This window comes from Mustela lutreola, chromosome 3 (genome assembly GCF_030435805.1).
Source record: "Mustela lutreola isolate mMusLut2 chromosome 3, mMusLut2.pri, whole genome shotgun sequence".
NCBI classification, from domain to species: Eukaryota; Metazoa; Chordata; class Mammalia; order Carnivora; family Mustelidae; genus Mustela; species Mustela lutreola.
Window position 1 is genome coordinate 188,988,488 of NC_081292.1, and position 13,943 is coordinate 189,002,430.

At 34.6% G+C, this 13,943-nt stretch overlaps 1 protein-coding gene across 1 annotated transcript in view; it reads left to right on the plus strand.

Moving 5' to 3' along the window:
- ERBB4 (erb-b2 receptor tyrosine kinase 4) overlaps nt 1–13,943 on the plus strand; it is a 1,180,328-nt gene that overhangs the window by 852,130 nt on the left and 314,255 nt on the right. Inside the window, exon 6 of the mRNA XM_059168147.1 lies at nt 13,605–13,723. Coding sequence (XP_059024130.1) covers nt 13,605–13,723 — 119 coding nt within the window. The remainder of the gene's footprint in view (nt 1–13,604; nt 13,724–13,943) is intronic.

The following is a 13,943-nucleotide window of genomic DNA, read 5'->3' on the forward strand; positions in this document are numbered from 1 at the left end:
AATTTAACTACATAATAGTTTTTTTTATTATTAAAACAAAATATTTTTAATAAAATTGAAAAGAATTAAAAATTCATATGGAAATTTGTAAGAATGTTTCACCTTATTTATAACCAATGATATAAAAGCTATATGTATTTTTACTTCTAGATTTTCAAAATTAAAGAGGAATGATCATTTCTAGTGAGTATGAAAGTATGGGGACAGAAGAAATCTTGATTAATGTCTCAAATTACTTTTGGCTGTGTCTTTTGTGCTCTCTTAACTCCATTATTCTACCAAAAAACTGTAACAGGGAGGTTAAGAATATAGAGACACCCTGGGCACCGGGGTGGGTTGGTTGATTAAGTGTCTGCCTCTGGCTCCAGTCATGAACCCAGCATCCTGGTATCAGTGGGGAGTCTGCTTCTCCCTCTCCCTCTGCCTCTCTCTCGCTCTCTCTCTCTCTCAAATAAATAAATAAAATCTTAAAAAACAAACAAACAAACAAAAAAGAAAATATAGACAGCCAAAAATTGACATTGGTTATTGCTATGGTAAGAGAATAAATAATTTTCTAAAAAACCTCTATCCATACTTATATTTTTCTAAAAATGTGTATTGTTTATGTATTTCCAGAATTTTTAAAAGGATAGAATAGTAAAACAATTATATCCTCTTTATTGTAAAACTTTAAAAAAATCAGGGTGGTGCCCAGTTTTGCCCACATCATAGAAATTATAATTTATTTTAACAATATATCAATAATGCATATAAAACTTTATTTTAAAAAGCTTTATTTAATATCTATAATGTATTATTTTCTCTAAATCTGTTGCTCAAAGAGAATCCCAAATGTTGTTTTAATACTGACTTAGTTTAACATACTGTCATATATGAGAAATTCAGACTTAACTACCCCAAACTTTCAGTTTTGATGGTGGAAATAACATAAATCCTCAAAGGCTTTGGAATGCTAACACTTCAAAAAAGGAAATTTCATCTCCAGTAGCTCTAAGTTCCTAAATTTATTAGAAGGCCAGTTAGTCTCACATACATAAAAGGAGCACTAGGACTAGTTTCTCTAATTTCCTACCTTGACCTTTGTTTATGCAGTCGAGCAGTGCTTTCAAACTACTAGTTACAATCATTAGTGGATTGTAAAGTCCTTCGGTGGCCCCTACCCAACATTATATTTCTATTGAAATAAGTTAGATTAAAATGAATAGGCCAGATTAGAATAGAGTTTTTAAAAAGACAATATCAAAGTGTTTTACACATAATTAGGACTAATATAATTTCTTAGAACTTTTCATTATGTGCTTAAAGTATTTTTGGTGCAACTTTTTTAGGTAGTTCTACTCCAAAATTATGATTATGATTATGATTATTTATCACTGAGATATGGACTTGAATATTGGCCCTATCTGGGTCTCATTTTGCTTCTCTGTAAAATCAGTAGGTTGAACTCATGTAAGGTTTCTTAAAATGCTAAATATAAAATAATCTTATTTCTATGGCTTTTGCTGTAAGCTTTTTTTTTTTTTTTTCAGTGTTCCAAGGTTCATTGTTTACGCACCACACCCAGTGCTCCATGCAATACGTGCCCTCCTTAATACCCACCACCAGGCTCACCCATACTCCCTCCCTACTCCCCTCCCAAACCCTTTGTTTGTTTCTCATAGTCCACAGTTTCTCATGCTTCATCTCCCCCACCAATTTACCCTACTTCACTTTTCCTTTCCTTCTCCTAATGCCCTCCATGGCTTTTGCTATAAGCTTTAAGAGTATTTGCATAATATCTTAGTTTTTGTTACTCACCACTCATAATTGTGTTGCTAATTAAAATGACTCCAAAACAAATTATTTTTCAAGAGTGTAAAGCAGATAGGTGTAGATCATTTTAGTTATTCAATGTTGTATTTGAAATGGTTTCTGAAACTATTTTCCTTCCACCCCTACCTCCTTCTGTTTTTAAATTTAGATACCTATTGTTTGAGGTTCTTAATGTAAACATATTAATGAAGATATATGAGAGCCTGGAAACTAATTTAAAACCACATTTTATAATAATTTATTCTGTGACCTAAGATAAGCTAGTTAATTTTTGTTAAATGTTAACTTCTTCATCTGTGACACAAGGATAATTAATTTGTTCTTCCCACTTACAGTACAATGGGGTAAGTGCTAAAACCTGAACCAAGCTCACCAAGAAGGAAGGAGAAGGGAAATATATGGCAAGGGGTTATAGGTAAAGGATTTGGTGAAAAGTTAATAAAGGAGATTTTTACTGAGATGATCCTTGAAGAATGTATAGACATCAGATGTGCAGAGAAAGGGTCTAGAACATCTCATACAAAGAACCAGGATGAGAAGGAGGCAATTTAAGAGATAGACAATAGAATGTATAATAAGGCTTGGTAACCAACTGATTTGGCTATGCGGGTAAAGACGGGAGAAATTTGGGATGAATTCCAAATTTTGAGTTGGAGCAATTCAATCAGTGTTAGAAATAGTCACTGAGACTGAGCATATAGAATAGAGCTGTGAATGGATTAAGAGTAAAAATAAAGGAGCTTAGCTATGTCCTTCGTAAGTCTTAAACATCCATGATTCATCCAAGTAGAGCTGTCCAATAAACAATTGGTTACTAATTAGAAACTCAGGTGAGATGTTTAAAGATGTTGTGAAGAAGAGCTTGGCATAGACATTTAAGAGGTATTGGAAACTATGTGTTATAGATGACTCTTGCAAGATGCTTGGCTTTCTGAGGGTAATGAAGACCATGAGGTAAAGGGAGGATTACTTTTTTAACCTTTAAAATATGAGAATCCTGAATATTAGCTTTGAAGAAATGGCCAGGAAAGAAAGATATTAATTAAAAAGAATAGACATAATTCCCAATGCAAGAATTTGACCTTGAACATTATGGGACTGGGCAAGCTGGGGCTCAGGAATAATCTAAAACAGGAAAAAGAGGATCCCTTTATTGGAGACAAAACAAAATGAATGAGTGTGGATTTGGATGAAAAACAAAAAAAAAATTGACTTTAGAAAGAACATTAAATTAGCCAAGGATAGTTAGTTTTCTAGTACTACTAAATGCAATATTTCTTCTAGGAATTCAGTATCATTTGGCATTTTAATTTTGAAATTGATTATCAATAATTTGAAAATCATTATTGAAATTTTGAAATTGATCATTTTGAAATTGATTACATCAGAGCTCTGCTCCGATGTAAACAAACTAGAAACTCCCTGGAAAACTCTAAAGACATATCCCTCAGAGATGAATGGACATTCTTTTGGATTTGTCCATTGGAAAGTTTATTTCAACTTCAGTTTTCTCATCAATAAAATGAGAAATTTAGACAGGACAGCATTCATTATGTCATCAAATATGTATTCATTGTTTATCTGATATGTGACTCTGTCTTTTCTATTTTAATATTTGTGATTATTTTTATCACAAAATGGGCAAATTCCCACCAACACCCCCACGCCCCCCACCCCCATTGCCATTTAAGAAGGAAATTCATCCAGGTGGGTTTTTTTTTGTTTGTTTTTGTTTTTGAGTAGGAGAGTTACCTTTGTTCCCATTCAATGATATTTTGGATAAGGACGTACTTATCCTGATAAGCAAAAAGGGTAGCTTTTGTTTTGTTTTTGTTAAGTCTGACAAGTAGAGACACGTGGTCTACTATGATTGTGACAGAATATCATTTATTTGTGTGGTGCAAGGTGGAGACTTCAACTCTAATGTACAAATTATTCTTTAGAACACTCTGTGGTTTTCTTGTGCAGGTTCATATGCTTCCTTTACTATTTTGAGACGTATATATACAGTCTTATGAGCTGTATGCAAAGAACTCAGGCTGGTTTTAAAGAATATGTTTACAATTAAGATAATAGGGTACTATTTGTTTTTCAAATTCTGACTCATAAACTTTGGTGATGTTAATAACCTATTAATAGGGGAGAACTTCCCTGGTGGCCAAGAGTATATTTTAAAATCAGCTTTAAGGTCCCTCAATGAATCACTGAGCGTTTCTTTAAAAAAATAGGTTGAGTAAACTTCATTAAATAAATGAATAAAGCAGCTAGTGATGAAGAATGGATTAGACAAGATTCTTTTCCTATTTAACACAACTAACAACATTATCATGTCATAGTCCCTGGGCCACCAGGGATTTATCTGGGAGAAGGGTCAAACCTGATTAGTAGCTGCCAAAATCTGGGCATACTTTATTAACCGACTCTGAATGTCAGTTTCAGTAATGGCTTTGTGGATATTTGCCATGTTTTTTTCAGGTGAACGATAACAGTTAGTGCGCTTAAGATTAAACCTTTATGTTGTCTGAGGAAGTATATACCTCATGGTATGGCCTCGCTAGTTCTGACAAATTAGCCATTAGGAATAAAAGATAATCAATTACATTTTCTTCTGTGATGTGAACTTGAGTATGCTTGCAGTAGTTTGGAAGGCCTAGACACTTTTATTTATTTTTTAATAATTCTGTTTTACTAGGTTCCATTATTAAAAATAAATAAATAAATAAATAAATATCTTCTCTGAGAGCCTTTTTCAACATTAAGCCTTATGTTGTTGGTTAAAATAATTGATAAAACCTTAAATAATAAAAATAATTGTTAAAACCTCCAATTTCTGCCCTCTCCAAATCAGGATATAGCCTTATGTATCTTGAGGGCTCAGTCTATGTGGCAACCATTGTTGGCTCTATCATTCTGTGACCTAGCTAGTGTGAGATAGGAAGCAGCAGTTTAAGACCCATTTCTACCTCTCCCTTCCCATCTAAATAAATGATTTTGCCTTCATAGAGTAACCTCTCATTAGGAAGAAGAAAGTGTCTAAGAACAGAGTTTTTTGAATTGTTGGGTTTTCAAGGCTGCTTATAAAAAACTAGGGCTCCCTATAGATTCTGGACACTAGTCCTTTATCTGATATGTCGTTTGCACTATTGGGTATTTACCCTAAAGATACAAACGTAGTGATCCAAAGGGGCACGTGCACCCGGATGTTTATAGCAGCAATGTCCACAATAGCCAAACTATGGAAAGAACCTAGATGTCCATCAACAGATGAATGGATCAAGAAGATGTGGTATATATACACAATGGAATACTATGCAGCCATTAAAAGAAATGAAATCTTGCCATTTGCGACAACGTGGATGGAACTAGAGTGTATCATGCTTAGCGAAATAAGTCAAGCAGAGAAAGACAACTATCATATGATCTCCCTGATATGAGGAAGTGGTGATGCAACATGGGGGCTTAAGTGGGTACGAGAAGAATCAATGAAACAAGATGGGATTGGGAGGGAGACAAACCATAAGTGACTCTTAATCTCACAAAACAAACTGAGGGTTTGGGAGAAGGGGATGGGATTATGGACATTGGGGAGGGTATGTGCTTGGGTGAGTGCTGTGAAGTGTGTAAACCTGGTGATTCACAGACCTGTACCCCTGGGGATAAAAATATATGTTTATAAAAAATAAAAAATTAAAAAAAAATTAACAAGGCACAAAACAAAACAAAACAAAAACAAAAACAAAAAAAAAACTAGGGCTCCCAATAAAAAGAAAAAAAAATTCTGGCCTCTTCTCCAGACTTACTAAATCACATTATTGGAGAACAGGTGTTTTTGTTTTAAATTTTCCTGTGATTCTTAGATTCTCCCTGGCAATGGACACAGAGACATGTCCAGTTGTTCTCCTTTGGGAAAATGAATAATGGTGTTCAGTTTGGTGTTAGTTTCATTTTACTTGATTTTCTGCAGATTTCAGCACTCTCTAGAAGCAATGTGTATTCTTGAATAGTCCATGAGCTTTATTTGTTTAATTTGAAGTATATCCTGATGAGAGTAGCCTTCTAAAAACATGTTGCAGAACACAAAGTGTTCATTTTTTTAGTCACCATTTTACCATTCATAGAAATAAGTATTGGATCACAGAACTAAAGGAGACCTCTAGGGAGCATTTCATCAAGCCCCCTGTCCTTAATTAAGTGGATGTCTAAAGCATCGACAAGAGATTTCCCTTAAATACTGACAAACAGAGGCTCATGAAGCCCATTCAGTTGCTCATTATAGTGTTTTTATTGCCCTAATAGTCAATAAATTATTCTTCCCATCCAACTGAAATCACCTCTGCCTTAACCCAAGCATTTTTCTTCTTGTCCAAACCTCCAAGTATATAGCTGAAAAGAGCCTAACATTAAAACTACTCCATTGAAGTGCTGTTTCATGGACATGATGCGTTTCATCAACACAGTTTCTCGAAATCTGGTCAATACACAGAAATACAATAGGCAGCATAAAGGTACGCAGGTCACTGAATACTATTTGAAATAGAATAAAATAAAAATAAAATTAATGTGCTTTAGAATGTGTTTAGCAATAGAATTGGGGGCTGTCCAGGAAACTCCTTACATAGACAGCTGCTAGGTGAAAGAAAAGAGTAGTTCTCTGACTATCTCTTAACTGCTCTCTGAAATTTTTGCCTTCACAATCAGCCGAGTAGTATTTCTGTTTCCACTTTAGGCTTTTTTCCCTCCCAAATCTTCCTACTTGCTGTCATGTGAATTTTTTGTTTGTTTGCTCTTTCAACTAGTGATAAAAGGCTTAACAACACAAATAGGAAATTAAAGCAAGAGGTCAGTCAGTGTGGTAAAATTTCAGATGAAGAACTATCAGTCAATTGGCCAATCAAAGGCTATAAATAATCTATAGAGTTTTCCCTATTTTCCCTGGATTAGAGTAATGATTCTCAACTCTAGACTGCATTTTGGAATCTCCTGGGGAGTTTATTAAAAGTGGTGAATCCTAGAACATTGCAGGTAATTTTGACTTAATAGGAATTAGATGATTCCCAATCATTTTTTAAAATTTTATTTAAATTCAATTAATTAACATATAGTGTATTATTAATTTCAGAGGTGAGTTCAGTGATTCTTCCATCTGATATAACACCCAGTGCTCATTATACCTCATGCCCTCCTTAATGCCCATCACTCAGGTAGCCTATCCCCCACTCCCCACTCTTCCAGCAACCCTCAGTTTGTTTCCCATAGTTAAGAGTCTCTTATGGTTTGTCTCCCTCTCTGATTTAGTCTTATTTTATTTTTCCCTCCTTTCCCCTATGATCCTCTGTTTTGTTTCTTAAATTCCACAAATGAGTGAAATTATATCATTGTTTTTCTCTGGTTTATTTCACTTAGCATAATACCCTCCATCCACATTGTTGCAAATGGTAAGATTTCTTTCTTTCTTTTTTTTTTTTTTTTAAAGTACTCTGTATCCTGCTACTCAAAATGGGTCTATGGACCAGGAGATAGCGACATTACCTGGGAGCTGATTTGAATGGACAATCTTGGGCCCCACTGAAATTGACCAAGTCAAAATTTTCATGTGCACAAGAATTTCCTTATTAGAGTTTGAAAGACCCTGTTAGATGCTCTAATACACAGCTTGGTTCAGAACCACTGGGTAGAGGAAGTGAACAGAACCAGAAGGCCCTGAGAGTGAAGATATGGAGGAAATGAAGAAAGGAGTAGCAGATAAGGAAGGGAGGAGAAAAGTGAGAGAGTGTAAAAACAGAAGACACTTATCAAGACTTTGCCTAATTTAGCCTTATTTAATTTTTTAAAGTTACTTACAAATACTTTAAGTTCTTGAGATGATAGATAGTCTCCCAATAGTATCACCTGACTATGGAATGTGTGGTCCCTTAAGCTTTATCCATCTGATTCTTATGGATATTTTGAATGAACCTCAACTCCCAATCTCAAATTTACTGAGCCTAATATAAGAAACATCTTAATTTCCCATATTTTACCTTTTATATTAGACAATCACAGTTAGTGGTATACCATCAATGAATAAGCTAGTTAAAGTTTGACCCAAAGGGGCACCTGAGTGGTTCAGTTGGTTAAAGCCTCTGTCTTCAGCTCAGATCATGATCCCAGGGTCTTGGGATCCAGCCCCACATGGGGCTTTCTGCTCAGCAGGAAGCCTGCTTCCCCCTCTCTCTCTGCCTGCCTCTCTGCATACGTGTGATCTCTCTCTGTCAAATAAACAAAAAAAATCTTAAAAAAATTTTTTTGACCCATATATTTTAATGCACCCAATGACCAATTTAGGAAGGATAATAAATATGGGGGGAGGGGTGGAATCTAACAAAATAATATTCAGGCAAGGTTGGAAATTAATATAACCAAAGCAATTATAAGTTAATGTTCCCATGGAGGCCAAGTGAGGTACTTCATTGATTTCAGGAACTGTTTTGTTTTGTTTTTCTATCATAATAAAATATGAGTATAGTTTGATGTGTTTAAGCCATATTCAGTAGTACTATTAATCAATAAATGTCATTAAATAGATTATACAAAGGGAATGCTTTCTTTTTAAAAATAAATCTTATGTAACAATGTGAAGAAATGTTTCATAACTGTGTCACATCACTATCTAGAGATTAAATTTATTGTTTTGTTCTTTTAGCTTACTTATATTGTTACCTGTCAAGCAAACACTTCTGAATATTTCATGTTTGCTGAACTTTATCAGTTGGAATTAAAGCATATGAAAACTGTGATAGCAAAAAGTGCTATTTTTAGTCCTGATATATTTTACTTTATTTATTTTTAAAATGAATTATAGACTGCTTTTGAAGCCAATCCCATAATTCTCATTAATGTCTTAAGACAAAATTAGGAAAAGTAGTGACTATAGAAAGATGTTTCTTTGGATATTCTTGAAATGGAATCACATAGCTAAGATCAAAGTCTCCTGAAAAAATATATGACATGTGACCACTAGATAAACAAAATTGCTATTTGAACAATTTAAAGTTGACTCAACATATATGAATGAATAATTTAATGTACATATTTTAAAAGTTTCAGAGCATAATAATTATTATTGAACATAAGCTTGTACTGTTAGATTATATTTTAAAAACATGATCATATTTAAACAGTATGCTCACTGAGAGAATTGATCTTAACGTGAACATTTAACAAATAATTTTAAAATTGGGGTACCTGGGTGGCTCAATGGGTTAAGTGTCTGCCTTTGACTCAGGTCATGATCTGAGTCCTGGGTTCAAGTCCAGCATCTAGCTGCCCACTCAGTGGGAAGTCTGCTTCTCCCTCTGTTCCTGCTCATGCTCTCTCTCTCTCTCTCTCAAATAAATAAATAAATAAAATATTTATTCAAGAATTTTTTTAATTAATTAATTAATTAATGGCTGATTATCTTCATAAATCTTATCTACATATTTGGTAGGAAAGATCAAGGTATATAAATGAAGAGAAACTGAAGCATTTTGTATAGTAACTTGACCCACCATAGAGTTAAAAATAGAAATGAACACTCAGACATACGTGCCTAAGATTAAAATATAGTGTGACTTATAAGCTATTAATGCGACTTACTTCATGCTATTTCTGGCTGAACAATGCCTGTCAACTTAAAGCCAGTTAATAGACTGTTCTGTGATAGCACTTATTTCAAATCTAGTAATTTGTTTACTTAACATATGTCTGCTATTTTAATTAGCGACTTGGGCACATCAAAAGAGCCTTGTTAAATCTGGAAGAGAGAAATTATATATGAATTTTTTTTTTACAAAAATGTCTATCAAAATTGTTTCCTTTATATAGTATGAATTACTAATTAGAATATATAAATAAATATATTACTTGGATAAAAGATAGGAACATCAATGTTAAGCCCAATGTAGGACTATGAAGATTAATAAGTGTATATAATTTGTTTGGCTATATTTCATGTCTGTAATGATTATGTATAATGTATATAAAATATAAATAAAAATTCCATCATGACAGGTACAGTTCTAGACTCTGGAATATACCAGTGAACACACTGTATAATGAGTGAGTTGTAAAATATGTCAGATGGTGATCGATGCTATAACACAGATGGAGGAAGAAGGGAAAGATGAAAGGAAAGAAGGAAAGAAAGAAGCAGAGAGAAGGAAAGAGAGAGAAAGATAAAGAAAAAGAAAAGAAGAGGAGGATTCATCAAGAATCAGTAGTTTGGAAAGGATTCAGTATTAAATAGGGGTTGACTTCCCCAGGAAAATGAGATTTCAGTGAAAACTCAAAAAAAAAAAAAAAAAAAAAAAAGGATGGACCAAATTGATTTTAAATTTCTTAAAAAAAAAAAAAAATTAGGGACATGCGCACCCGAATGTTTATAGGAGCAATGTCCACAATAGCCAAACTATGGAAAGCACCTAGATGCCCATCAACAGATGAATGTATAAAGAAGATGTGATCAATACACACACACACACACACACACACACACAAGAATACTATGCAGCCATCAAAAGAAATGAAATCTTGCCATTTGCAACGATGTGGATGGAACTAGAAGGTATTTTGTTGTGCGAAATAAGTCAATCAGAGAAAGACAGTGATCATATAATCTCTCTGATAAGAGGAATTTGAGTGGTGGGGTAGGGGGTTTGGGAGTCGGGAAGGAAGAAAATGAAACAAGATGGGATTGGAGTCTGCTTCAGATTCTCTCTCACTCTTCCTCGTCTGTGTCTCTCTCTCTCAAATAAATAAATAAATAAAATCTTTAAAAAAATGCACCGACAAATTGAGACTTAAAATTTCTTTTTCAAAATCTTCTTAAAGATTGTAAGACGTATCATATAACTTTATTTTCGCAAAATAAAAACAAGACAGTGAGTCCAAGTGTTGTTTTTGTTTAGATTGTATTTGATGTTTATACTGATTGCACTACATAAGTAGGAATATAATCATGTTCAACAGAAGAATATAGTTCATATTTAAACATCATTCACTATTTTATGAATATCATAATCATGTTCAATTAAAAAGGATTCAAGTGAAAATATGGAATCATGAAGAATTTAAGGAACATTTAAGTCTAGTAATAGACAATAACAATAATTCTGTTATTTGGATTTTGGTATGCTCTATTTCTTGGCATTTTAATATTTGTCTATTTACATTTTTAGTGTCCTACCTCTTTAACTCTCTGCATTTTTTAATATTCTTTTTTTTTCTTTTTTTTTTTTTTTTTAAGAGAGAGAGCGAGCATAGTGGGGAAGGGCAGAGGTGGAGGGAAAGTCTTAAGCAGGCACCACACTGAGATCTCATGACTCTGAGATCACAACTTAAGCTGAAGCCAAGAACTGGACATTTAACCAACTGTGCCACTTAACCATCCCTGCATATTTTTTTCTTTGATATGTGCATTAAGCAGTCAACAAATAACTTTCTTTGAATTGGCAATAGACGATTTATTTAGTTGGAGAGGATACTTACTTCTGCATATATTAAATGCCAAACATTATACCAGGCACCAGGATAAAAACATGAAAAAGGCAATGGACTTCAAAAAAACTACGCTAATAGTTTAATAGGAAGAGTAAATATAAAAAAATACAAAGTATTATGATAAGTGAAATAATATGTAATAGTTGCCGACCACTATTAACAGAGACCATGTTAAGCAATTTATACAGATATCTCTTTTATCTTCAACCTCATTAGATAGGTACTAATACTAAATCCATCTTACAACTAGTAAAGTGAAATACAGAGATATTCAATAACTTGCCCATATCACAAGAATAGAGTTTGGGTTTGAGACTAGACCTTTAGATAACATAGAATCTGCATTAACTTCCTCCCTGTGTAGATGAAACAGTGATAAACTGACTTATCCTGGACCCATATCTGGAGTTTTCGGAGAGAAAGAGACATCTGAACTGGATCTTACAAATGCATATTTGCGAGGCAAAAAAAGGGAGGGTTTTTAGCATGAAGGAAAGTATTATAAAACAGCAATGAGAATCAAAATTGGAAATGATCCATGAAATCAGGAATCACAAGTGGTGATTGTGTGTGGCTGGATGGGAGAAGCACAATGAGAAATGACAGTAAAGATCAAGTTGATGAAGGATTTATCCCTTGCTCAGGGTTTACTCCTTTAGTAAAGGGATGACAAGTTCTGCTAACAGCACTGATTTATAGGCGGTGGCTTGTATTTTCAAGTCATCGCTTTTAGAGCAGCTGGAGGATTAATTGGGATCTGAGAAAACTTTTAGCAGGCTATGCAGTCATTTAAAGATTACTTTTCGAACAAAGTTGGAGTAGAGAGAAGAGACCGTAATGAGGAACATTACTTAGCAATTTTATTCAATAATTTTATTAGATAGGAAAAGCAAAGGTGAGGGGATTATCCTACCTGACGATAAAAGCAAAGGTGAGGGGAAAGGAGAAATAGAAAACACATCCCCAGTTTTTAGCTAAGCTACTGAATGTATGGTGCTAGCAATGATCAAGGGAAGGGTTGAAAGAAGAGAGATAAGCCTGACTGGTCGATGGCACAGGGGGTAATGTTCTCTATGATACATCTTGGGATATCTAAGTGGGGTCTTCTGTAGGCAGCTGGTAACATATGCTACTGCTCAATAGACAATTCAGTTTGGGATCTGATGTCATCTACCTATAGGTAGTATGCAAATAAGGGATGGATGATTTCATCTAGGCATGAGCCCATGACCTAAAGAAAATTGACAAGCCCAACTCTGGGGAATGCTATTGTTTGGAAGACAGATCTTGCTATAGTAGCAGTGAAGGAAGCTTTGAAGAACTTGTCAAAAAGATGGAAGGAAACCAGAGTGAAGTGGAAATACAGAAGCCACGATGCGATGTGCTATACATATTCTGTAGCACTCATTCATTTCTGTCAATACTTTAAATATATTTCTTTGGAATAAGAGGAGTAAGTGTCCCTCAAAGCTGTAATTTTGATGCCCAGCCTATACCACCAATTTTTTACTAAAGCATACCCTAATATAGTGGTGTCAGCTTGGATCAAAGGACATTATAGGAAAAGACCAATGGAAATTTGTGTTGCGTCTTCTTTGAATGTGTCTCTCTCCCACACCTTCCTTCCTCTCTCCCTCCCTCCCTCCCTTCTTTCCTTCTTTTGAGGCTATGGCTCTGTTCCTTACACAGGAAACTTGGTAGAAATTTCACTTAAATATCAAGAAAAGAAACAGTGATGCTATTCCTGACCAGGTTACTATATATGTATCTGTTTCTCTAGCTATATTTATCTATCTACTTGATATGATTTATGTAAGATGCAATGTGAATCATGTAAAAGTTTGTTTCCATTTTTGCATTGACTCTAAAAGGCTTAGATTACTTCTGGGGAGATCTTTGTCATAAAACCTTACTGTGCACATGGGGAACTGACTTCACTGCTGACTCCATCTTTTTGCAAGCTGCCAAAATGTTTCATTCAATTATTTCAAATTTGATTCTTCCCTGCTAAGTTGTACGGTTGTTTTGTAAAGCATGGTAAGTGCTTGCTGGAACAAGAAAGAAACAAATATTTCTATTAATTTTGAAGGTTTTTGAGCAGTGCTTATGACCTGTTGCTGACTTCATTTGGTAAACGTGAGCTGAATTGAGTCAATGGTGGGTTGAGTATTGTTACCCGAAAGCTCAGCTTTTCTCAGCTACTCCAAAGCACCTTAGAAGTGTCCCTTGGTGACTGACTTTGATCAGGGTCCCATCTCTGTCTTCCACAGTGACAAGGACGGTGTGTGCAGAACAGTGTGATGGCAGGTGCTATGGGCCCTATGTCAGTGACTGCTGTCATAGAGAATGTGCTGGGGGCTGCTCGGGACCCAAGGACACAGACTGTTTTGTAAGTCTTGGCGTTTCCCTTCTACTTCTCCTATCTCTCTCCTTCCTGGTGGGACTCAGGCACATTGAATCTTTAATTAAAATAAGATCAAGTTTAACCATTTTAGGATTAAGAAAGATGCTCTGCCTTCCTATAATTCTTTCCCTCACTAGGTGGCTATTGATTACCTAGGATTGTTCTGTTCTAGCAAATGAATTATATCTTTCTGATGTAATTTATA